This window comes from Artibeus jamaicensis, unplaced genomic scaffold (assembly GCF_021234435.1).
Source record: "Artibeus jamaicensis isolate MK-2021 breed Jamaican fruit bat unplaced genomic scaffold, CSHL_Jam_final contig_685, whole genome shotgun sequence".
Lineage (NCBI taxonomy): Eukaryota > Metazoa > Chordata > Mammalia > Chiroptera > Phyllostomidae > Artibeus > Artibeus jamaicensis.
In genome coordinates this window covers 26731269-26754376 of record NW_026521924.1, presented here as the reverse complement: position 1 = coordinate 26754376, position 23108 = coordinate 26731269, and the positions used below count along the sequence as shown (strand labels likewise).

Sequence of the window (23108 nt, the reverse complement as noted above, 5' to 3'; positions counted from 1 at the left end):
AGCGCGAGCTTGTCTGTGTCTCGGGGCTCGGTGCCATTTTTGGAAACTAATAAGTATCTACTGTCTTTGCTGCAAACTCCTGTTTGTGTGTGTGTGTGTGTGTGTGTGTGTGTGTGTGTTTAAAGAGTTTATTTACTTTTAGACAGAGGGGAAGGGTAGGAGAAAGAGACAGAAACATCATTGTGTGGTTGCCTCTTGTGTGCCCCTTACTGGGGACCTAGTCCATAACCCAGGCATGTGCCCTGCCTTGGAATTGAACCAGAGACCCTTTGGTCTGCAGGCCGGCACTCAATCCACTGACCCACACCAGCCAGGACTCCTGTTGGTGTTTTATTGGGCTTTGATACATGCAGACAAATGGACTCCTTTGATCTACGTATGATTTTGGCTCCTAGCCTGGGGCTTTTTGGCCTGTGGATTTGGTGTCCCCTACCTCTGGCTTGGGGCTTGCCACCAGACCCCCAGCCCAGTAGCCGCCCAGCCCTGTTGAAGCTTGGAGGCGGAAGCTAGATGGCAGCCTGTGACCAGGCAGCCTGGCCCACAGTGCTCTGGTGTGCAGCACAAGGAAGGAGGGACTGGAAAGGCTTAGGTTTGGAATTTGCCCTGGTTTTGGAAACTGAAGATTCTTATGCCCCAGGCTCGTGAGAGGGGACCAGCCCTGCCTGCTACACCATCATGAAACTAGACTGAATGACCTCATTGGCCTCAGGACCTGATAAGGTGGGCCACTGCTCCCAGCCCTGGCCCCAGCCGGTGGCTAGAGCCCCAGCGCCTTAATCACCGTGATTCTTATTTTCTGGGCCGTGGGTTTTATTTTATTCTGTTATTTTATCTACATTTATTTTGTTTTGAGGGAACAGTAGCCATGTGAGACTTATTCAGTTAGTAATGAAATCATGTTACTGGTTTGTGAAGAAACAGACAAAAAACTAAAAGTTCAGACACTGACTCAGATACAGGTGGGAATTTAGGGACCCCATTTAATCAGAGCAGTTCAAGGTGGACAGTCCTGCCTGGTTGGACCTCTTCTCGTTTCTCTAAATCCTGCAGCCTTTCTTTTAGATTAGCCGCTGTGATGAGCAGTTTTTCCCCCATGTGGGTTCTGACCCGTGGGAACCATCCGGAGCGAGGTTCTAGAGCCCGAGTTTACCTGTCTCGACTGCGGTGCCATTTCCACAAACTAATAAACCTCTCCCTTCCTCACTGCAAAAGAAGTAAATGAAGAGATAAAATAAGATGAGATAAAATACAAAGGTAAAATCACTGTTGAAAGTCTTTTTCTTAGTATAAATGAGAGGAGGAGCTTTAGAGGAGCTGGTTGGTCAACAAGGATCTGTGAGGCCGCGTGCAAAGAGTGGGCCTTTTTTTTTTTTTAAAGATTGTATTTATCTTTAGAGGGGAAGGGAAGGAGGGAGAGAGAGAGAAATATCAATGTATGGTTGCCTCTTGTGCGTCCCCCGCTGGGAACTGACCTGCAACCCAGGTATGTGCCCTGACTGGGAATCGAACCGCAGTTGTTTGGTTCTCAGGCCCGCGCTCAATCCACTGAGCTACACCAGCCGGAGCAAGAGCAGGCTTTTTGAGAACAGTAAAACCTTATAATAAGATTGAGGAACAAGACCTAGGTGCCTACAATCTTGGCCACTCTGCCCCCTGGGGGTTCTAGCCATTCAAGTAAAGAAAGAAAAGATAAGTAACGTAAAAGCATTAGAGGTGAACAGACAGAACCGATACTACTTAGAGACAAGATTTTTAATCAGTAAACTGTTAGAACTGTTCATACATGTGGACAGCATGAAAAATCTTAACACAGCATTTCTATGTAGCAACAATAACTACTTAGGAAATATCAGAGAAAACGATGCTATTCACCGTATCAACAAAAATTAGGCAGTTTCTAACCAGTATACGAGATCTTTGTCGAGGAAACTAACGTTTTAGTCAAGGACAGAAAAAAAATATTATGCATGGAGGCTCATTCAAACGTAGGCGCTATGGTTGTGGCTAAGCTGTTACCCGGTTGAGGCCCAGAGTGGGTTGAACAGCCTTCTAAGGCCACCCAGCCAGTTACACCAGGTCCTTGTATTGTTGACCACTGGTCTTTCTCATAGCTCCTAAACAGGCTTTCTTACCGGGTTCCAATGGACAGTTTTCCTAATGAGTTTCTTGTGAGTGGTTTTATGTGTTTGGAGTGTGGCTTTGCTGGATTCTATAATACATCACTAGGGAAGTATTACTCTTGATAGTTTGGGATAGAAAGAGGTCTGACTCCCATGAATTGGCTCCTTTTCTCATCTTTCTGCTATTGTTGGTTCTAGGTAGGCGGGGTAGCCCCTGGTAATAGGAACTTACCATGTTTAAGACACGTGGCTTTAGCCCTGGCCGATGTGGCTCAGTGGATTGAGCTCCGGCCTGCGAACCAAAGGGTCGCTGGTTTGATTCCTGGTCGGAGTGTGTGCCTAGGTTGTGGGCCAGGTCCCCAGTGGGGAGCGCATGAGAGGCAACCACACATTGATGTTTTTTCCCCTTCTTTCTCCCTTCCCCTCTGTCTAAAAATAAATAAATAAAATCTCTAAAAAAGAAAAAGAAGTATGGCTTTAGGTAGCTTGTTGGCTCATAGTACTTTAAGCATTCAAGATAGACTTAAAAAATGGTCACCCATTTTAAGCCCAATTGATCTGTTCTCCAAAAGTCTGCTGTTGAAAGAATCCCAGGGAAAACTGACATTATTTTGTTGGCTTTGTACATTTAGACTCACCATAGTTGGGGCTTGTAACTATATCTACAATATTAGTATTGACAGCGCTGTGTTAAATGCATGTATCATATCATCCCATTGAATCCCAACCATAATACCATGAAGTTAAATATTATACCCATTTTACAGATGAGAAAATTGAAGCTGAGAGGTTAAGAGACTTGCCCAGTGTCATGTAGCTAAAATGTAGCTGGTGGAGCTAAAGTTTGAAGCTGGGTGTGCCTTGGTTGTAGCCCTTACGCTGTCCTGCTACAGGGCTGCCTAGTGACTTGTAGACACCCGCTCTTCAATCTGTATCCTCCTAAAATAGAAGGAAAAAGTGTTAATGTGTAATGATCTGTAAACCCTGTATTTAGTAGAGTCACTCAATGATGATTTTTTAATGAATGTATGAAATGCTGTGCTTTGCTTTTGTCGTTATTGATGTTTGTTCAAATCCCTTTTGAGAATGCACATTTGTTTTGAAACCGAACCTGTCTTTCTTGCCTACATTTCAGTCAGAACTAAGACATGGTCCGTTTTACTATATGAAGCAGCCACTCACCACAGACCCTGTTGATGTTGTACCGCAGGACGGTCGGAATGATTTCTACTGCTGGGTCTGTCACCGGGAAGGCCAAGTCCTTTGCTGTGAGCTCTGTCCCCGGGTTTATCACGCTAAGTGTCTGAGACTGACATCGGAACCAGAGGGGGACTGGTTTTGTCCTGAATGTGAGGTTAGTTCTTGGTGAATGAATGCATTGTCTGCCTCGTGACTTCTCCTGGCTCTTTTCTCCCTTCTGTTTTTAACTCTTCAAATCATCCTGATTCAGGGAAGAGAGAAATTTCTTGCCTGCCACCTGCTCTATCCTGGTCATTCCCTTCTGGGACCTACGTTGGCAGTGTGGCCTCTGGGAAAGACAATGGCCCTGAATAAATATTATTTCGATTCTTCACGGGTCTTTGGATCTCTTTGAGATCTGCAGCCTTCTCTGATTCTCTTGTAACGGACATTTCAGAAGCTTACTTACAAGTCTTCACTTAGTTTGAAAAGCTCTCATGCTGTTTTCCCACTTCTTGGATGTTCTCTCTCTTGCTACATCATTGGCTCGTTGGCAGTAGCCAGGCGAGGAAGACTAGTTTTGGTCGTGTGCTCCATGTGGTCGCTGTCTGATGCTTTCATGCGGGTAGCAGCGACTTCTTGTGTGCTTTTTAGGTGCTAGGGAATCTGCAGTAAACAAAAAGAGGCATGAATCGTACTTTCTTAGGAGGAAGAGGCAAAAACCGGAGTAAATTAAGTTACATACAGCGAATTAGAAAGAAGGGTGGGTGTTCTGGAGATAATGGATCGAACTGAAGATGAGGAATAGGGCGCGTGGAGGGTGCAAGGCATTTTCATTTTAAACGAAGAGATCCAGGAAGCCTTACTAAGATTTGAGAAAGACTTGAAGAGGAGGAGGAATGAGCCATGTAGCCAAGGGACGGGGGTGGGGGGAGACCGCCCCTCTCCCCCAGGCAGAGATGGCTACAAGTTCAGGACAGAAAAGCCTTCTGGCATAGTGAAGGGAAAGTTGTATTTATTTTAACAGAGTCTAAGCACTCGGCATTAAAACAATCACAGTGGTTTCCACTATTCTCAGGTGTCTTCTTCTATTCTTGGTGACATCCGGTCTGATACATTTTCAAAGTGCCGGAAATGAGAACGTCATCTACAAAATTACCTAATATGGAATGTCACTTGCATTCAAAGGTATCCTGAAATTAGATCTCAGATGAGGGAAGCTTTCTAGGGGTGAAATGGAACGTTCTCCCAGATGCCGTTAGTGGGGGGAGAAGCCAGCCAGAGGACAGTGTCTGTGGTACTGCTTTTGTGGGAGGAAAAAGAGACAAATAAGAAATACAAGAGAAGTCAGACATTCCCTCAAGAGGATGATCTGAGAGGACCTCTCAGTGGTGTTCTGCCTCCGGCTCTCTTTGGGTGACTTATGTGGCAGAGGTGGCCAGGACACACGCAGCTCAGCTGCGCCCTCCTGCTCAGAGCCCGCTTTCGCTCTTCTTCATCTGCTTTGGAGCCTTCCCATGCTTCCTTTTTCCTTGGCCAGCCCTTCCCGTCTGTAAAATCACTGCTTAATAACTTCGAAAAAAAGATAGTGGTCTGAGAGGATGCTATTGCCGCAGATCTAGGTCTGGAGGAATGGTGGCTGAAACAGTAGAGGTTTATTATCATGCACGAGAAACTCCCGGAGGCGGGGCCCGGCCTGAGTGTGCGCAGAGCCAGAGTCGGACTCTTCTCGTTCCATCCTCGAGGCCGTGTGTCCCCGAGATGGCCACTGGGGATTCTGTCACAGGTGGCGAGACAAAAATCCCCTAGTAGGAGCGTCTCTCTTCACATCCCTTTTTATCAGGCAGAAGGACTTTGCTCTCAGCCTTCAGCTGACTTGCCCTTGGGCTCGTTGGTCAGGATTGGATCGCTAGTACTTATGTCGAAAAAAAAAAAAAGCTTGAAAAATGCATATCTGGCACTTTCAGCCTGTGTTGTGGGAACCAGGCTTGCCAGGGGAGGAGAAGAGGTTGGGGGCGTGGTGCAGAGGAGGTGAGTGGCGGTTGAGTGTGCCATCCAAGTGCTCTCCAGATACGTTCCCTGGAAGCAAACAAGGATTCAGACAAACAGGCGTGCTGTGTCTAAGGGTTCAAGCCCCGTTGTTCTTCCGGGTGGGTTGGTAGGGTAGTGAGCTGAGAAAACCGGCTCTTTCAGGTTAGTTAGGTGCTTGAGTCACTCGCTGTTTCCAGCTTCGGGGCGCCTCTTGCATTGCCCTTTTCCTCGAAAGTTCCCTTTGGGGGATCCAGACATAGGAAGAATGGAAATGAAATCCGAATTAGTTGGAGGGAACTTTTCTCAGCTCTCTCGACACAGATGGTTCCAGTGTTTCCTGAGAGCATCAGACTCTGCTATTTTCGTTGTTGTTGCTACTTACGGGATCCGAAGCTCTGAGACGCGGCCCCAGATTCACAGAGCGGCATCCGGTGTCTGGCGTTTCTCTGGGCCTCTTCTTGGGTGGGAATTTCCCTTATAAAATGACATTTGTTGCCCATGGAGATAGACAGCTCAACAGTGCTTCTCGTGTACTTTGCCAGAATGTCCCAAGTGGGTTCGCATCCGTGGTGACGGAGAATTAAGTCATATTTATTTTTAGTTTGCTCCCATCCCTTGGGTTCTTCTACCACGAGGACTGTCCCATTCTGGCGGTGACGTCATCGAGTTCCTGCTGGTTCATGATAGGAAGAGATCGCCCGGAAACCATCTGTGGCCTCTCTTCTCCCCCCTTCTTGAAACCCAAGGTTGTAATAATGACACGTTTCAGGTCCCTGCCTCGCCGCATCTTTCTCAGATTCTGTCATCTTCAAGGGCGCAGAAAGCGCTTCTTACAAGGTCATGGGTGGATTGGTGCTCTTCCGACTTTCATCCACTGATCCATCCAGTCCATCGTCAGGTAGATTGGAGGCCTTGTCAAGTGCAACAGCTAGTCTCCTTTGGCGGTTGGTTTTCCTGTGGGAGCTCACTGGAACCTTCAGAGGAGAGGGCATTCAGCACGTGGGAAGGAGCTGTTTCCCTAACTGGACGTGTGTGTGGTTTTTGGCTTGTAGAAGATCACGGTCGCAGAATGCATTGAGACCCAGAGCAAAGCCATGACGATGCTCACCATCGAGCAGCTGTCCTACCTGCTCAAGTTCGCCATCCAGAAGATGAAACAGCCAGGGGTAAGACGGCAGTGCCTCTCGCATACGCGGACGTGGAAGCGGTGACTTCGGTTCCCTTAACGTCTTACTCCGCGTAGCTTGAGCTTTTCAGGCCCGATTTCAGATGTTACAGACGTAAGTGAAACACAGGGTGTGACGGCAGGCACTTCTCTGTCGTGAGCACTCTGTGTCCTCAAAGACTTTCATTGGGAAATGACACATAGCAGAAAGTTGAGGGGGATTTGAAGTTCTGATTGGTTATGTAGGAAGCCTTATACCGCATCAGGTAAGGGGAAGTTTAAGCCTTCCCACGGGAGTTAGTAAAATGGCATTGCAGTGAGAAAGCTGTGTACAACCCAGTTTATTTATAGTCAAGGTCGGATGACAGAGCCTTCAAGTAGAACCGAACCAGCGAGGTTTCCCGTAAAGGGTGAGACCTTGGTTAGTGCCCTCAGTGGGGCGGTGAGATTTGATGCACCGTGAAAGCAAGGCTGCCACGCTGAGCTGGAACGCTGTGCCCTTCACAGATTTCCCTCCCGAGGACCAGTCTGGTCGTAGCCACGGTGCTTTTAGTTTTTTTGTGCCCATTTTCAGGGAGATGACTGTAAAATACCTTCTGAAACCCACCAGTCTGTGATGCCAATGTAATTGATATACTATGACATTTGCCCTCTCTGAAGCTTGAGGATGGAGTTCTCTTTTTCTGCTTGGCACAGAGGCACCCGGTGGACCAGTGGTGAACCTTTGTGAAAATCTTCCGAGTTTGCTTTCTAAGTCAAATGAATACATAGAAATGTAGAAAGAATCTCAGGGTATATAGTAGCCACTGTGGTTTAATTTCTCTCAAACAGTAAGCTTCGGTTTTGAGATTATGCAGTGAAATTTGATATGTTGATGAAAAAGATTCGGAGCACGCCATTTGGGTATTGCTAAATTGGGAACCTAGCTGTCTCTTTTATAAAATGTCTGTCGGCGGAAGCAGGAGCAGATAGCCTCAGTTTGGTTAAAAAGACACTTTTTTAAACCTGCGGAGTTTCGTATGCTGAGTGACAGGGAATTACTTTCTGCTTTTCATCGGCAGAATTTCATCCGCTGAAGACTGTTACCAAAAAGAAGGGAGTCATGAAGACTTCTTGACACTATAGAATTATTTTTAAAAAAAGAATTGGAGAGAGTGTTTATTTCCCACATAAATTGTTTGATATAAGATCATTCAGGGCAGAAAGTTGCTGATTTTGTGGTGGCATCTTTTAAACATACAATGACCACACTCTCATTTTGGGTAAAAAGCCTCGGTTGATGGCAGATGGTAACCCATTCAGATGCCTTGCTTTGAGTATATTTTGGTGTTGAATAAATCTCTTAATATTTTTTTATTCATAAGTAAACAACACCCATAAACAAACCAGCCTTACATTTTCAGCTGATTCAAGTAGGGCTTAAGAAAATAGATCAAGATGAAACAAACACTTTTACATAGTCCTGTGTTGAAGGTGATTGGGCTTCTCAAAGGAGCAGCAAAATCTAACTGTTCAAATTTTTTCCCCTCGTGTAAATTATCTGTTGATACTTAGGGGAACTTTCTGTGGTTTATCCTCTCTAGGTACAGCCCAACTTTACCCTCATTCAGTTTTGATTATGGGCATTTTTGCAGTGTATAGATAAGCTTCATTCAGAGTTCATAGAGTTTTTGTCAGTCTTAATAAAGGGTGGGGCAAAAGTGTGTTTACAGTTGTGAATATGTGAAGCACAGAGTTTATTCTTGTATTGTTATTTATTGTATCATTTTCTATTTGAACAACTGCCAGCCTACTTTTGCCCCACTCTGTATGAGAGAGGACAGGACCTGTTCTTTGCCTATATCTTGAAAAGAAAACAGATGTAACCAGACCACAAGTGGGCCTGTGATTATTGATAAAATTAGAAGGGAAACCGATTTGGAGCTCCTTGAGGTCATCCTTTTTGAAAACTTTTAGAACCGGATGGTCTGAAAGTGTGTCTCCATTTTTAAAGGGCTTGGTTGGCTTTAATGGTTGGTCTTCCACCGCAGTGATGAGTTTGCATCTGCGAATCCATCTTTTCCTCCACAGACAGATGCGTTCCAGAAGCCTGTTCCTTTGGAACAGCACCCCGACTACGCAGAATACATCTTCCACCCCATGGACCTCTGCACATTGGAAAAGGTCGGCCTTCTCCCAAGAACCTCATCGTTGTAGCCCACAGTTGTTGCGATGACTCGGGGTCCTCCCTCCTTTTTCATGCCCCCACCTCAAGCTAGGTGGTCTCTCTTTTTCCTCTGCCCCGATTTTATCGGGGTGGAAGAACTTTCACCCCTTGAGTTCTTCTGTGACATTCTTTCCAGGATGGCAACGGAGTGTCGGAGTCCACGATTAACTCCAAATGTTACTTCTGCTCGTGATTCCAGTGCTTTCCCTGAAAAAAGTCACAGCTTTGAATTAGTGATTTGATGGGCATGATGAATCTTACCCCCTCTTCTCCCCCTTTTGGAGGTGCTCATGAGGGCCCCAGGAGGGAAGAGGGGGAAGCTAAGTGTCTGGGAAACCTTCCCCTTAGCCATACATTCGTGGCTTCACAGAACGTGATTTATTCTACTGATAAGGATATTTCTCTCATGCGTGAAGGTGTCTTAAGAGCTCATGCTAAATCTCCATGCTGGAAATGATACTTGTGACCCTAAGATTGTGCACGACATCCTGGTGCTGATCTTCAAATTGTTGGCACCAAAATCTGGGTCAAGGAAACGTGGATGAGGACAGATGACCCCCCACACAAGAAATCTACCCTTCTTTTGGGAAACGGCACATACCCTCATGGCATTCCAGAAAAAAGGCATTGGAAAAACAGGGTTGGAATGCATAAACTAATAGCTTTGGAACTCTGGATACTTTTCTCAACATTCTCATATCCTGGCCCCCCTGTTTATAAAATGGGGGTGATAATAACGGCTTCATTGAGTTCTGCATTATGAGGCTTACGGGAGACTATTACTAGTAATAATAAATACGTAAATATGTATATATAATGTCCTGGTTCATTGGAATAAGCTGCTTGATAAAAGAGAGCTGCTGTAAAATGAGAAAATTCAAGTTCGCGTGATGAATTCAGTGACTGCGTTTTTATAGAGTTATAGATCTCAACCATGACCGCGTCTTGGGGAATGAGTAAAAGCATTAATTAATTTGGCAAACGACTGCTAAGACAATGATGTGGGGGACGCAGGTGTTGCCGGCTGTGGCTTGTGGAGGCTCACTGGTGATTATGTCCCGGCTTCTCTCCCCAGAACGCTAAGAAGAAAATGTACGGCTGCACAGAAGCCTTCCTGGCCGACGCCAAGTGGATTTTGCACAACTGCATCATTTACAATGGGGGTGAGTGGCGCAGACAACGCCTGCAAAAGAGTGTGCTGTGTGTGCTGCCTGTTCTCCCACCCTGCATAGAAAAATTGGGCTCTTTTCATGCAGCAAGGCCAATGTCAGAATACTGGGTATAGACTGCCAATATTTGGGAATAGGGACTAGTGACATCCGAGCTGGCTCATGGCTCTATGATGCTACTACCTGACCTTTCAAAAAAACTTCGTGGTCATCAGGGAATAATTATGTACAATAAAAAGCACAGGTTTTATGTGTCACCACAACTGCAATAAGATCCAGACTAACATTTTCATGGTCCTATTATATTCCTACTTTCCCTTTTCCAGCGAGTCTGCCCTACTGTTTTGCTCTCGGTCACTGTAGATTAGTTCTGCATATTCTAGAATTTCGTTTAAATGGAGCCCTAGAGATTGAACTGTACTCTTTTGTGTCTGGCTGCTCTAATGCAGCATAATATTTTGGGGGGGTTTATCCATGTTGTGTGTTTCATTTCTTTTTAATTGCTGAGAGCTTTCGTTTGTTTGTTTTATCAGTGTACAATTTATTCACCTTCTCGTTGCTGGGTGCATGTGTGTATTTCAGCTCTTGGCTTTTATGAACAACACTCCTGCGGACATTCTTGTCTAAGTCATTGTGTGGACATAGGTTTTCATTTGTCTTGGTTACAAAGCCAAGAGTGGTATTGCTAGGTCATGGAATTTGTGTTTGACTTTATGAGAATTTTTGCCAAACTGTTTTTGCAAAGTGGTTGTATTGTTGTGCACTCCTTCTGGCAGTGTGTATGAGTCTTGGTTGCCCCACATTCTTGGAAACACTTGGGATTGTCTGTCTTTTTAATTTTAGCCATTCTTGAAGGTAGGGAATATTAGGTTGTAATGGTTTTAACTTGCCTTTCTCTAGTGACTAATGGTATTGAGTATTTTTTTTATGAGCTTTAGTCCTTTGTGTATCTTTTGGTAAAATGCCTTTTAAAATCTCTTGCTTTGTTAAAAAATTGGGTTTTTGTGTTTTATTATTGTTGTAGGGGAACTTTATATCTGGGTAAAGTTTTATCAGTTGTATGGTTGGAGGTTTAGAGGATTGAGCCTCTGGACAGGCAAGTCTCCTCCTGGCACCTTTCCCAAAGCCCCAGCTTCTCTCCCACAGTCCTCTCTGTTTACCTTCTGGCCAACAGATCGTTCCGTGACCTGAGAGATCCCACTCTTTTGTCCCCAGGTCTTCTAGTCTCCTGCTGGAACAGTCTTTACCTCTTTGTCTTGCAGTGGCTTTTTCTCATTCTTCAGTCTCAGCTTCTCAGGTCCCGTGACCCAGACCAATGGTATGCTGTCGTTAGGGGCTGTCACAGCACCTGTGCTTCCCTGTGGCAGCACAGATGACACTTTCTGGATGGTACTGGTTTTATCTGTTTGACTTGCTCACCAGGATGTAAGCTCTTTAAGGGCAGACACCTCGTCTTGTTCCTGGCATACCCTTGGATCTAGCGTAGACTCTTTGGTAACATTTAGGGAAAGCTGCACAAATGGGTAAGATGTTTGCTTAAAGCGCGTGTTTAGCATTAGTCGCTCAGTAGCAGGGTTGGGGTGCAGGGAGGGAAGTGAGTCAAGGCACTGAGAACTTGCGTAAAGATTTTAGACTCAAACATACGAGCAAGTGAATGAGAGCTGCCTGGAGAAACACAGAGCGCGAGCCAGGACAGGCACCGACTGTGGGGACAGCAGGAGGCTGCGGAGAACAGGGGACGCCCACCTGGTCTGGCGGGGTTGCCTGTGGCCACCGCGTGGTTCGTTGGAGACAGAGTCCTCAGATCTTCGGAGTTTTCAAGGCAGCCAGAAATCTAGGTGTTTTTGTGTATGTGCGTGAACTCTTTTTGCCAACAAATACACCATTCCTGTAAATAAATACCGTCTGCAGAAAATGTGGCTTTCTGACCCTTTTGTCTTCTGCGCTGGTGCAAAGGTGAGGGAGGAGTTAGAGTTACATCTGGGGCCATCTTTAACTCATTAGCGAAGTGGACTCATGGAAGCAAGACTCCTGAGCCTTGACTTATTCACTGACGAAACGGGAATATTCGTATCTGCTTCCGACATGGCTTCTTGCGGCGTTTTGGAGCACTACCGCCGAGCTGCTTAATGAAATGCGCCCTGGGTTGGAGTCTGGGACAGTGGGTAGAATAGGCCTCCTTTCCAGCAGCTTGAGCCTTTAAAGTGTGAAGGCATTTTTCAAATATTAATCCATGCCTTGCAGGGAAGCCCCACAAATTGCTCGGTTTCAGAAAAAAATGACATCCCGCCACCGAAGGTTGGCAGGCGTTCATGAGAAGGGTCACACGATTGAACTGGGATTAGATGGTTTTCAGCCTTTCATCCCCGGGGGAAAACAAGTTAAAACGATGTTAGAAGTAGAGTCCCAGGGTTGGGTGTTACACGTTTTCGTTTGGATTAATCTTATTTTCTTACTCCCTTAGGAAATCACAAATTGACGCAAATAGCGAAAGTAGTCATCAAAATCTGTGAGCATGAGGTATGTGTTTCTACAGTTGTGTTTTAAATGCATCCAGAAGGAGGGTTGGGGTGGCTGCCGTTTCCATGTGCAGAATCTCCCAGTGGGCAGCTGGAGTGGTCTTAGAACTCTTTGAGGCACAGACAGTTCCCCTCTCTTTAAGGAAAAGTAACAGCAAGAAGGAGGGGACCCCCCAAAATGCTGTAGAGCACCATCACCTTAGCCATGATCTACAGGCGTGGAAATGGCCATTTACGTTTAGCTTTGAGTCGTGGTCAAGCACTGGACGTGCCGAGTTTTCCTGGGGGCATAGATAGAGTTCGTAATTTCTTCTCCCCGAGTCGGTGGCATTGAGTCCGGTCCTTTTCAGTCTTCTTGCAGAAGATGGCTGGTTGTTGATATTATTTGGGGACAGGTCTTGACTCTTCCTCAGAGAGCAACACAGCTGTCCTGGAGTCTGTCCCTCTCGCAAATATCGGCAGTGTGACGCTGTGGATGAATCAGACCTTCTGGGGTGCGCCCCCTGAGGCTCTCGTGGTTGTGGGACAGGTAGGAGGCATACATGGTATGAAGAAGGCTTTGTGTGTGACATCCTTGTTGTAGACGCCTGAGATGGAATGGCCTTCTTGCTGTCGTGCCCATTCATTCATTCATTCATTCATTCATTCAGTGTTTTCATAAGGAAAATGTTTGGATATCTTAGGATGTGTTCATGTCTACAGATTTACATAGAGTGTTACAGTCTTCATCTTCCACTTAGTTGGAGCGTCTCCCTAGGCAACTAAACGCACAGGAAGAACAGAATTTTTCATGGCTGTTCTGATGGTTTTCTTAGCATGATTGTTAGAAACGTACCAACCAGGTCCAAGGCGGGAAACTGGCAAAGGCATTCGGTACTTTCTCATCGTATTTTGGAGAAGCTGGGGCAATTTATACAACAACCTGGAATGGACAGCTGTGGATTCTCTGCTCTTCCCAATACTGAAATTCTAGTTGGAAAAAGTGCACGTGTGGATGGCTCCCCTCGGTCAGTGTGACCAGTGCAGACGGGTGTCCACCCTGATTTTGGTTTGCCCTCCTTTGATGACAGGCAATCAGGGGCTATTTTTGATGACTGTTCATTGGCGATTTGTGTGGGTGACTTGTTCAGTCGTTTTCCCTTGGGGATTTGTTTGTTTCCTGGGATTCGGCAGCTGAAGCTGAAGCTTTATTTGGTCGGGTGCCCCGAGGTGGACTTGACTGAGCCCAGACGCTCTCTCTCCGGCATTTTGGAGTCTACCCGCCGGCAGCGCGCCGCGGCCTTGTGGACTGCGAGGCCAGGGCGGCCCTGGACCTGCTCTTCCCACTTTGTTCTGCCCAGTACGTTTCGAGGAGAAGTAGACTGGGTGGAAAGAAGTATTCCATTCCAGCCTTCCTTTTGCCATTATAATCAGAAATTATAATTATAAAATTAGTAATCAGCTGAGCACCCACTGTGTATTTGGCACCTTGCACGATGCAGGGGATAACAGTGAGCCCTGCAGCGACAGGGAGCTGTAGCAACTGTAGGACAGCGGTGAAGTGCGTGAGCTTGGAGCCCGAGTGCTTGGGTTCAAATCTCGGCCCTGCCACTTCGCCTCAGTGAGACCGAGACCGTGGTACTTGACATCTTCTTGGGGCCTCGTTTTCTTCCTCTCTGAAATAGTGGGGTCTGAATTCAGATCCTCGATGGAGCTTCCGGAGCCCTCGGTTCTAAGTCATGATGATACTTTGGAGGAATGCACTTTCTCGGGAGGGAGACGGATCGTTAGTAATAGGATTTTCAGACTGGTGTCAGTAACACAGGGCGCCGGACGGTGTGAGTGGAGATGCAGGGACACGTGGTGGCCGGAAGGCAGCGGGGAGCTCAGACAGGGATGCCGAGGCCAGACCACACCCAGCCTCGAAGGAACTGATCAGGTGTTTAAATTTCCTTGTTCGTTTCTCAGTCTTGGCGCTGCTGACATTGGAGGCCCAAGGGTTCCTTGTGGGAACTGCCCTGCACACCTGTGCACCGTAGATTCCTGTCTCCGCTGGCCCTCCGGCCCCCAAGTTCTGATAACCAGACCCGTCTCCAGACATTGCTCAGTCGCCAAACATCCCTGGAGGTGTTATACTGCCCTGGCGCAGAACCTGGGATACGAGGTGGGGGACGAGGTCAAGTGTGTGTCCGTAGAAGTGGCTCTGGCTGCTGAGTCTTCCTGGGGAGTGAACCGCAGTGGAAGCTGGGAGACATGGCTCAGAGACAGGGTGGCAGGTCGGGCTGGGTGGAGTGTTGGGGTCGGCGAGACGTGATCCCCGCGGTGTGACTTCGTTTGTCGTTGTCATCTTGCATTTCTCAAGGGCTTAGAGACGCAAGGCCCCCGGGATGCCACATTCTAACTATTTTTTTCCTTGTTTTGTTTTACAGATGAATGAGATCGAAGTTTGTCCAGAATGTTATTTAGCTGCTTGCCAAAAACGAGATAACTGGTTTTGTGAGCCTTGTGTAAGTTGTATTTTCTTTCCCTCCTTTTCTGGACCCTGTGCCCGGACGACTGGTTACCCCAGACAGCTTTCCCTTGGTGGCTTGTTTAACCAAAGTTGGGGTAAAGTTTTTAAATAATTTGTTTTACTGGTAAAGGTTACAGTAGAACCCCGGCCGGTGTGGGTCCGTGGATTGAATGCTGACCTGCAAACCGAAAGGTCGCTGGTTCGATTCCTGGTCAGGGCACATGCCTGGGTTACGGGCTGGGTCCCCAGTTGAGGGTGTGTGAGAGGCAGCCGACCCATGTTTCTCCTTCTCTTTCTCCCTCCCTTCCCCTCTCTCTAAAAATAAACAAAATAAAAATCACAAACAAAATATATCGCAGAGTGAAGGTAACTCAGGAGGAGAGCCGTCTTTGCCTGGAAGTTCATAGGTCAGAGGCAGCCTGTGAGGTGGGTTTCTTAGCCTGGGTGGACTGCAGAGTTCAGAGTGGAAGGGAGCCCCTCTGAGAGAGTGAGGGTCCGCCAGGGCAGTGCAGACAGTGGCCTGAGAAGTCCACGAGTGTGCCGCCCAGCAGTCTGTTTTAAGAGGTTGGGAACTACCTACTTCTGCCTCCCTGGATTAAGTCTGTAATCTCTTCATATACGAGGATAGGGGGTTGGTGGGGAGGAAAGTCACCCTTTCCCCGCCCACAGATCTGCATTTTCCAGACTGGTCTTCTCCGGGGAGAAGTATAATTTTGGAGGGGGCTGGCGGTGGTCGTGGAGTGTGTTGGGGGACAGGATGGGGCCAGTCAAGTTGAGAATGAGAGCACAGTTCCCGCCTCTTCCTGCCGTTGGAGTTACCACCTCGGTGGTTCAGGGTTTGAGTAGCCTCCCTGAAGGATCGGCTGATGCCGCCCTGACTGATTACAGTCTTAGTTGCAAGGTACATTTGACCCTCCCACCTAACAGAGGCTGTAAGGGTTACCATCGCTGGGTCACACCGAAGGGTGGGATCTCTTGCTTCCCGGCCACCCAGGTAACGGTGCCACAACTGGGGTTCAGGTCCAAGAGCTGTCAGTACCCAGTTCCTGATTTCACCCCTTAACCCCACTCCCACCTTCACCCCGGGCCCCTGGCCACACCCGTCCGGGGGACTGCGCTCAGGGAGACTGTGCGAAACGCCACCAACTGTTGGTGGCTTCTGTCGCCTCTACTTCACCGTACCCTCGAATCCCAAGCTTTCTGTGTGTCTCTTGCTGTCAAACGCATACAGACTCTGCATTTTGTTTTTCTCTTCCTAGAGCAACCCACACCCCTTGGTCTGGGCAAAGCTGAAGGGGTTCCCGTTCTGGCCTGCAAAAGCTCTGAGGGATAAAGACGGGCAGGTCGATGCCCGTTTTTTTGGACAACACGACAGGTGGGAGTCGAACATGGGCTGCGGACGTGTCGCGTTCATTGGGCCTTGGCTACACCAGTGGGTACAAGAGGGCGCGGAGGGGGTGGCCGCCATGTTGTCAAGTGTCCTGGCCCCAACCGGTGACCGTGCATCCAGGAGTTTAAAGGTGTTGTCCTGTGCTGTGTCAGGCCTGGGCGTGTGTGGGCCTCAGGTGTTGCAGGTGCACTAGGAAAGGATCCTGCTTTTGTTGGTGAGACCAGCATTGGAGTAAGGTTCCGTGGCTGTTGTAAATGCTGCTGTTCTTTTGAGAAAAAAAATTTTTTTTTTCTGGAGTAAATCAAAAAATAATGTTCTCAGGATCAGAGGCATTTCCCCAGATTACCAGTGAATGGATCCCCCATCGTGATGTGGGAGCCCCCCCCCGTTCCTTTTCTCTGAAACAAAAATAGGAAATTATAAGGGGCTGCTGTTTTGACAGGTGTGAGCCCTCTTCCCTGCCTTTCTGCCCCCCCCTTCCCTTTCCCTTGCTCACAGCGCAGTAAATTATGGCAGCGATTAGCAGTTCCCTTCGGAGTGTGCGCCCCCCCCCGCCCCCCGTGTGCTGGACAGGTAGACCCAGATGAGCAGCAGTTAAACACCTGAGCTCCATTTTAACAAGTGACATTATGATTCAAGAAGGCGAAAGCCCTTTGGAAGCCTCACCAAGCAGTTTGACAAAGTGGGAGCGTGTAGGGAAGGGCGGTGAAGACAATGCTAAACACACAGGGCCCGGCACAAACAACGCCCCCATTTTATTACAAAATCTCTCATTATGGAATTGTAAGCGTGTAAATCTCTGATGTAACAATATCACCCTCAAGCACACCCTGTGCCATGCTGGTGAAATGTTCAGATTAAAACCATAAGTTATCACACCCGTGGTATTATCACACCCGTGGTATTATCACCTGACCAACCACGCTCAAGCAGGCGTTGCTTCTGCCGGGTCCTGTGTTACACACACAGCCACAGGAGACACAGAACATACCGTTTATAATTCTGTGCAACACCGGAATCTCTGTGTTAACTTTTACTTGTCATCTTGCAAACCAAAGAAAAGAGCGAATCCCAAAGTAATCCACGACATCGTTCACTAGGAACCCAGGCCGAGCAGTGTCGGGAGGCGGAGTGGAAGGTAGCCGAGATGATCGTGGGTTTGCTAGGAGGTACAATATTACCCTTTATTTGCTTTTGACCTTTTTTTGTTGGAAATCTTTAAAAAAATTCATGTATTTGTTCATCCAAAGACATATGTGTTTGGTGCCTGCTGTGGGTCAGCCAGCCAGGCTGGGTGCTGGGTGCTGGGGGTTGAGGGCTGGGTGGGAAGACACCGTCTCTGCCCCTCGGAGGCTGACATGAGTGGGGAGGACAGAGACTGGACAAGTAAACAAACAGGCATGGTGGTCTCAGGGCAGGAGGTACAGGAGGTGGTAGAAGGGCCGCCGGAGAGAGCAGAGGCTCGGGCCAGGGCCCGGTAGGGGATGGGGAGGAGAGGATGAAAGGACTCTGGGTTGAGGGGTGGGGTTGGTCAGCCCGGAGATCAGCAGATCACGTGGGCTGTTGTTAGGAATCTGGCTTTGAAGAACAAGAGGAGTCGCTGGCAGGTTGTATGTCTTCCTGCCTCTTCATTAGAGCACTCAGTTGTCAACCATCTTGATGGTTCGGGATTATTCTTATTCTACAGCATAACACAGTAGGATAGACTTAGGATATAGACCCAAATGCACCCAATGTTCGCAGGCCCATGGAGTCTCTGATTCTGCTTTTAGCTGAGCCTGTCTGCACGGGCGTCTTAACTCCTACTGACGGCCATTGAAGGTGGCTTAGGGACACTGGTTGTGCTGGCTCTGTTTCCAGATGCCGCCCTCCCTGTGGGGCCCCGACATTTGTGAAAAAGACAGCAGCACCGGTCTGATGTCCGTGAGGTTTTCTCTAGTCCCCTAAGTGCCTTCTGTCCCCTCGGAGGAAACGTGCTGAGCTGCCAGGCTTGTTCTGGGTGAAGGAAGTGCATTGGGCAAGGTGTGGCGGACACCACAGTGGTGGAGGGGCAGTGTGTCGGACTTGCTGGCAGACGTGTGTCCGTTAGCCTTGGGGAGGCCGTCCCTGACTGTCGTCGGGGAAGCTGCTCCTAAAAGGGTGAGAGCCCCTCCCTCCACAGAGATGTCCTTCAAGCAGAGTGGGGCCCGTTTGCCCACAGCCTGCTCTGGGTCAGACTCAGGAATGCCACAGGGAGACTCCGGGGAGGCCACAAGGGGGGAGAACTGGGCCTTTTGCAGGGGAGCTTGCTTTGGGGTTGTAGAGCCAAAACGTGAGCCGGGACAGGTGTCAGGGAAATCGATCAAGACAGTAGAATCAGAAATACCAGAGACCATTCTGTGTTCATTGTCAAGTGAGTAAATCCTGGAGCCTGGGAAGGCTCTTCGTGCAAATCGAGGCATGTTCTGAAGGGTCCCATCTCATGCCTTTTGTCCTTTAAGAGACCCCGAGTTTTCTGTTTTATTTTGTAGACACACACAGCATTATATAAAACTATAGGAAACAATCTGTTAAATTCCTGCAGAGCTGGCGTTAGTTGAGGGCTGACTGTGCAGCAGGCACTTTTTTTGTAGAAGCTGCGTTTCTGCCCATTTTCCCGATGACAGATCTGAGGCCCAGAGCTAGAAAGTGTAACACTAGCTCCCCTGTGTGACTCTGCGGCCCCCCACGATGTTGCCCCCCCCCAGAATTTCTGTTGTTAAGCAAATCTAATTTTCCTTTGAATATTTCCTGGGCCTGCTTAAAGGAAAAGAAACAGTCACTTTCCTGAAATCACTTGCCAAGCAACTTCATTGAAGGCACTTAAGAACCTGGGAAGAAAAAGGTAAGGCCCCGATACCAGATGACAGTGACAGTGTGGGGGAAATGCAGTCGGTGACCGCAGGGCTCGTCAGCGCCTGGTGGTGCCAGGACTGGGGCATTCCCTGTGCTCTTGTGGCACCCCTCCAGGTTGGTGGTGGCAGCACTGAGGCTGTTTTAGGCCAGGGGAGTCACTTGTCTGCAGAGAGCCCCGGGGATCCTGAGTGATCCCCAGGTAGGTCCCGTCCAGCCTGGACTTGCCCACCCTGTTGTAACATGTGGAGTCCAGGTTGTTCTGATTGGCAGCAGGAGGGGCGCCTTCGGTCTCAGCAGAGAGACGGCTGTGAGCTGGAACGGAGTGGACGGGAAGCCAGTTGTGGCCAGCACTCAGAGAGCAGACCCCGCTGGGGGGTTGAGTTTTAGGGTGTGTTACTGTCCAGTTGCACGCACCCCATGCCCTGCATTCTGCCCCATGCACTTGCTTTATTTCTCCTGGGTCGCTTTTTCTTTTAAAATTAGGGAGGAGATGCCTGCCGTCTGTGAAACTTTGGGTAAAGTGTAATAGAAGAAGCTCATACTTTGTTTCTCTCTGAAACCTTGGAAGGCTTGGTAGGGTGGGGTTCAAACTCCTACACAGATAGGTGGTGCGTGCAGTGGGCTGGCTGCAGCTTCACTCCTCATGGTGCTCTTTGCTTCTATAACTGGACGCGCCAGGCTGGAGTTCATGGGCTACGAAGTACAAAAGGCTGCCTTGGAAAGCGCACTCACTCCCCACCTGGTTCCCAGCGGCAGAGTGGCTCGAAACTGTGGCCAAGTTACACCTTGGGTGTTTCGGTATTGGCTCTGCCTCCTGCAGAGCTTGCGGGTGGCGCGCCCACCTCCTGGCTGTTGCCACTCAGGGTCACTGATTCCAGAAAAGCAGCTTGTGTTCTCGTGACGGCTCTGCGGGGCACACGGGCGTGCGGGGTGTCGAAGGTGGGAAGGCAGGGCCAGCCTGGAAGTGGGGGGTGGGTCCCGGAGGGCCACGGGGCCTTTTCTCGTTATTTTCCGTGTGAATTATCTTCGCATTCAAAACCACGCTTTTCCGCTGAGGGTTATGGTTTTTCCAACATTTCCTCCTAGTCCCACGGAGAATTCCAGTTTTGAAAGAGAGAGTTTTTTTCTTGTTCTGAGTGCAAAAAAGTGAGATTGGGGAATGATTTTCTCTTGGGAGGGTGGTCTAGGATGCAGTGACTATTTTGTTATTCTCTACCAACCCAAAGCCAGCGGGGAGTTACTTTTTTTTTAATGGATTAAAATGACTAAGTCTGCCGAGCCTTATTAACGTTTTGGCTAAGTTCATGTTCATGTTCAGTCCTGATGATAAAACGTGTTTGTTACGTCAATCATTTATTAACCATTCCAACCAAGTCATTGTAGAAAAATGGACTATGCATTTAAAAATCTTGGCAAGCATGCTAGGCTAGTTTGGTTTGCATTGAGGGGAAAAAAAACAATTCTGAAAACAACTCGAATGTTCGTTCCACCGACAGACGCTTGGGTAAGGGAAATGCGGTATGTGTGCACAGTGGGACCCTCTCCCTCCTTAGCGAGTGAGCCACAGCCCGGCTGAACACCTGAGGACTTTACGCTGAGTGAACGAAGCCGGTCGTATAAGGGCAGAAACTGCATGATTCCATTCCAGTGAGGGCCCTAAAACAGCCAAATTCACACTCTCAGCGTGGAATGGTGGGTTCTGGGGGTTGGGGAAGGCCCAATGGCTAATGGCTAGTCAACGGGAGTGAAGTTTTGGTGGCACAAGATGAATGCACTCGGGAGACCTGCCTGCGGTGCAGCCCGGTGCCATAGTCGGCAGCTCCGAGCTGTCCATTGACGTGTTTGTTAAGAGGGTAGAACTCACGTCCTGTGTTCTTACCACAGTGACCTTTATGAAAGAAAAACAGTTAAAAATAAAAATCTTGGAAATGACCAAAGTGGACTTAACCTCTCTCTCTCTCTTTTTTTTTCTTTTGCCCTCCTAGGGCCTGGGTTCCGATAAATAATTGCTACCTCATGTCTAAAGAAATTCCTTTTTCTGTGAAAAAGACGAAAAGCATCTTCAACAGTGCAATGCAGGAGATGGAGGTGTACGTGGAGAACATCCGCAGGAAGTTCGGGGTTTTTAACTACTCTCCGTTCAGGACGCCCTACACGCCCAACAGCCAGTACCAGATGCTGCTCGACCCCAGCAACCCCAGCGCCGGCGCCGCCAGGATAGACAAGCAGGAGAAGGTCAAGCTCAACTTCGACATGACAGCGTCCCCCAAGATCCTGATGAGCAAGCCCATGCTGGGCGGGAGCACCGGCCGCAGGATCTCCCTGTCGGACATGCCCCGCTCCCCCATGAGCACAAACTCCTCCGTGCACACGGGCTCCGACGTGGAGCAGGACCCCGAGAAGAAGACCCTGTCGAGCCACTTCAGTGCCAGCGAGGAGTCCATGGACTTCCTGGACAAGAACACAGGTCAGCCCCGGGCGGGCGAGGGCGGGGCAGGCACCTGGGGACTCAGTGCACACCTGGCGGACCCACGCTGGCCAGCGGCACGGAGCCAGAGGGAGCTTCGTGGAGTTTCACGCCAGTGGAGTGGATTTTAATTTTAAGATGAGCAACGCAACTGAGTCCCTGCAGGCCATTTTGCAGGGAGGCGGCCAGACGTCCTTCCAGACTCAGCCCACATGCCTCTTAGTTGAATCACAGCAGCTTCCCGCCACAGCCTTTTCTGTCTCAAGCATTTTATTTTAATTGAAACATTGTTTTTCTGTCAAAACCATGCACTCACATCATTTAGTGCTTAAATATCAGAGAAACCTGCCAGGTAACTCATAATAGACTTTTCCCCACACCCTGTCCCCCTCCTTAAAGGTTGCCTTGTTGAATAGTTGTCTTGCGTTTTTGACACTTGCTGCAGTGAAGTGGGTAAGAATGAGGACACTGGTCTCGGATTGCGGTTCTGCCACCTCTCCCTCTGTGGCTCTGACTAAGGTACCTGACCACTTAGGCTGTAGTCTCCTCATCTGTAACGTGAGGATGATACAACCAGCCCCCGAGGTTCTGGGTGGATTAAGGGAATTGGAGAACAGAGAGCTCAGAATGGTGCCTGGAATAGTAAGTGCTACAAAAATGCTGACGACTCTGTTACTTCTTTCGGTGGCTGCTGATCAAACACCTGTGTGCATTAGGAGGGGTGCTGGCATTGAGGGGTGCTGTGCTGGCTGCGTGTGCACAACGTAAGAGTGCCTTGAATTCTTTCTACCCGGATGTAATTTGGTTGTATGTTAAATACTTAAGAACTCTGTTGCTTCCACGAGGAAGTAGGTTTACTCTTGTTTTTCTTGAAACATGGCCTTCACTGTTTGTTCTTTGTTATTCTACCTTTGAGACACATAGGCCCAGAGCAGCTTCCCCGCTAAGCAGGCTGGTGAAGGCAGCCAACCCTCAGGCTCTGTGCTGGGGAGACCCCAGGGCACATGCCCCATCTCGGGCTCCAGGCCATGGTTGCCAGGCAGGACTGTGAACTCATGGTTTTCACATCTTCACACTCTTCCAGAGACCTGAGACATCTGTATTTATTACACGAAAATGTTTTTATATAAAATCTCCCATCATTAAATGTCAACTCAAAATACCTCAGAATGCTTTTCAGAATGGATGAAGCACACGTACAGGTCGGACTGCTGGTCTTCAACTTCCTGCCAAAGCAATGACCTTGGGTAGCTTTTCAGACTCCCTCCCTCACCCCGCACCCTCCGCTCAGAATCCTAAGGAGGAGGCCTCACTTCTTCAGGAGACCCCAGAAGGCCCCGGAGGATGAAATGATAGGGCTCCGTTCATTGTGAGCTCCATCCCACCCACGTGGGTTGTGTTGGTTCTCCTTGGTTCTGGTTGGTCGGCTACATTCAGGTGCTGCTTGTAGCTGTTCCCCAATTGGCTATAGGTGGAGCGGAGAGAGCCAAGTAGAAC

The 23108-nt window shown here is 48.6% G+C and overlaps 1 protein-coding gene across 24 annotated transcripts in view; it reads left to right on the top strand.

Moving 5' to 3' along the window:
- The window catches only part of ZMYND8 (zinc finger MYND-type containing 8), a 108634-nt gene that overhangs the window by 41028 nt on the left and 44498 nt on the right, over window positions 1–23108 (top strand). For 12 of the 24 annotated variants that reach the window (XM_053671090.1, XM_053671092.1, XM_053671088.1 and 9 more), the window contains 10 exons: window positions 3256–3474; window positions 6383–6496; window positions 8566–8658; window positions 9777–9864; window positions 12335–12390; window positions 14798–14875; window positions 16140–16255; window positions 17371–17439; window positions 19056–19133; window positions 21130–21611. In XM_053671090.1, the coding sequence (XP_053527065.1) occupies window positions 3256–3474; window positions 6383–6496; window positions 8566–8658; window positions 9777–9864; window positions 12335–12390; window positions 14798–14875; window positions 16140–16255; window positions 17371–17439; window positions 19056–19133; window positions 21130–21611 (1393 nt within the window). The remainder of the gene's footprint in view (window positions 1–3255; window positions 3475–6382; window positions 6497–8565; window positions 8659–9776; window positions 9865–12334; window positions 12391–14797; window positions 14876–16139; window positions 16256–17370; window positions 17440–19055; window positions 19134–21129; window positions 21612–23108) is intronic. The other 12 variants (XM_053671102.1, XM_053671107.1, XM_037164373.2 and 9 more) reach the window with 4 other exon arrangements.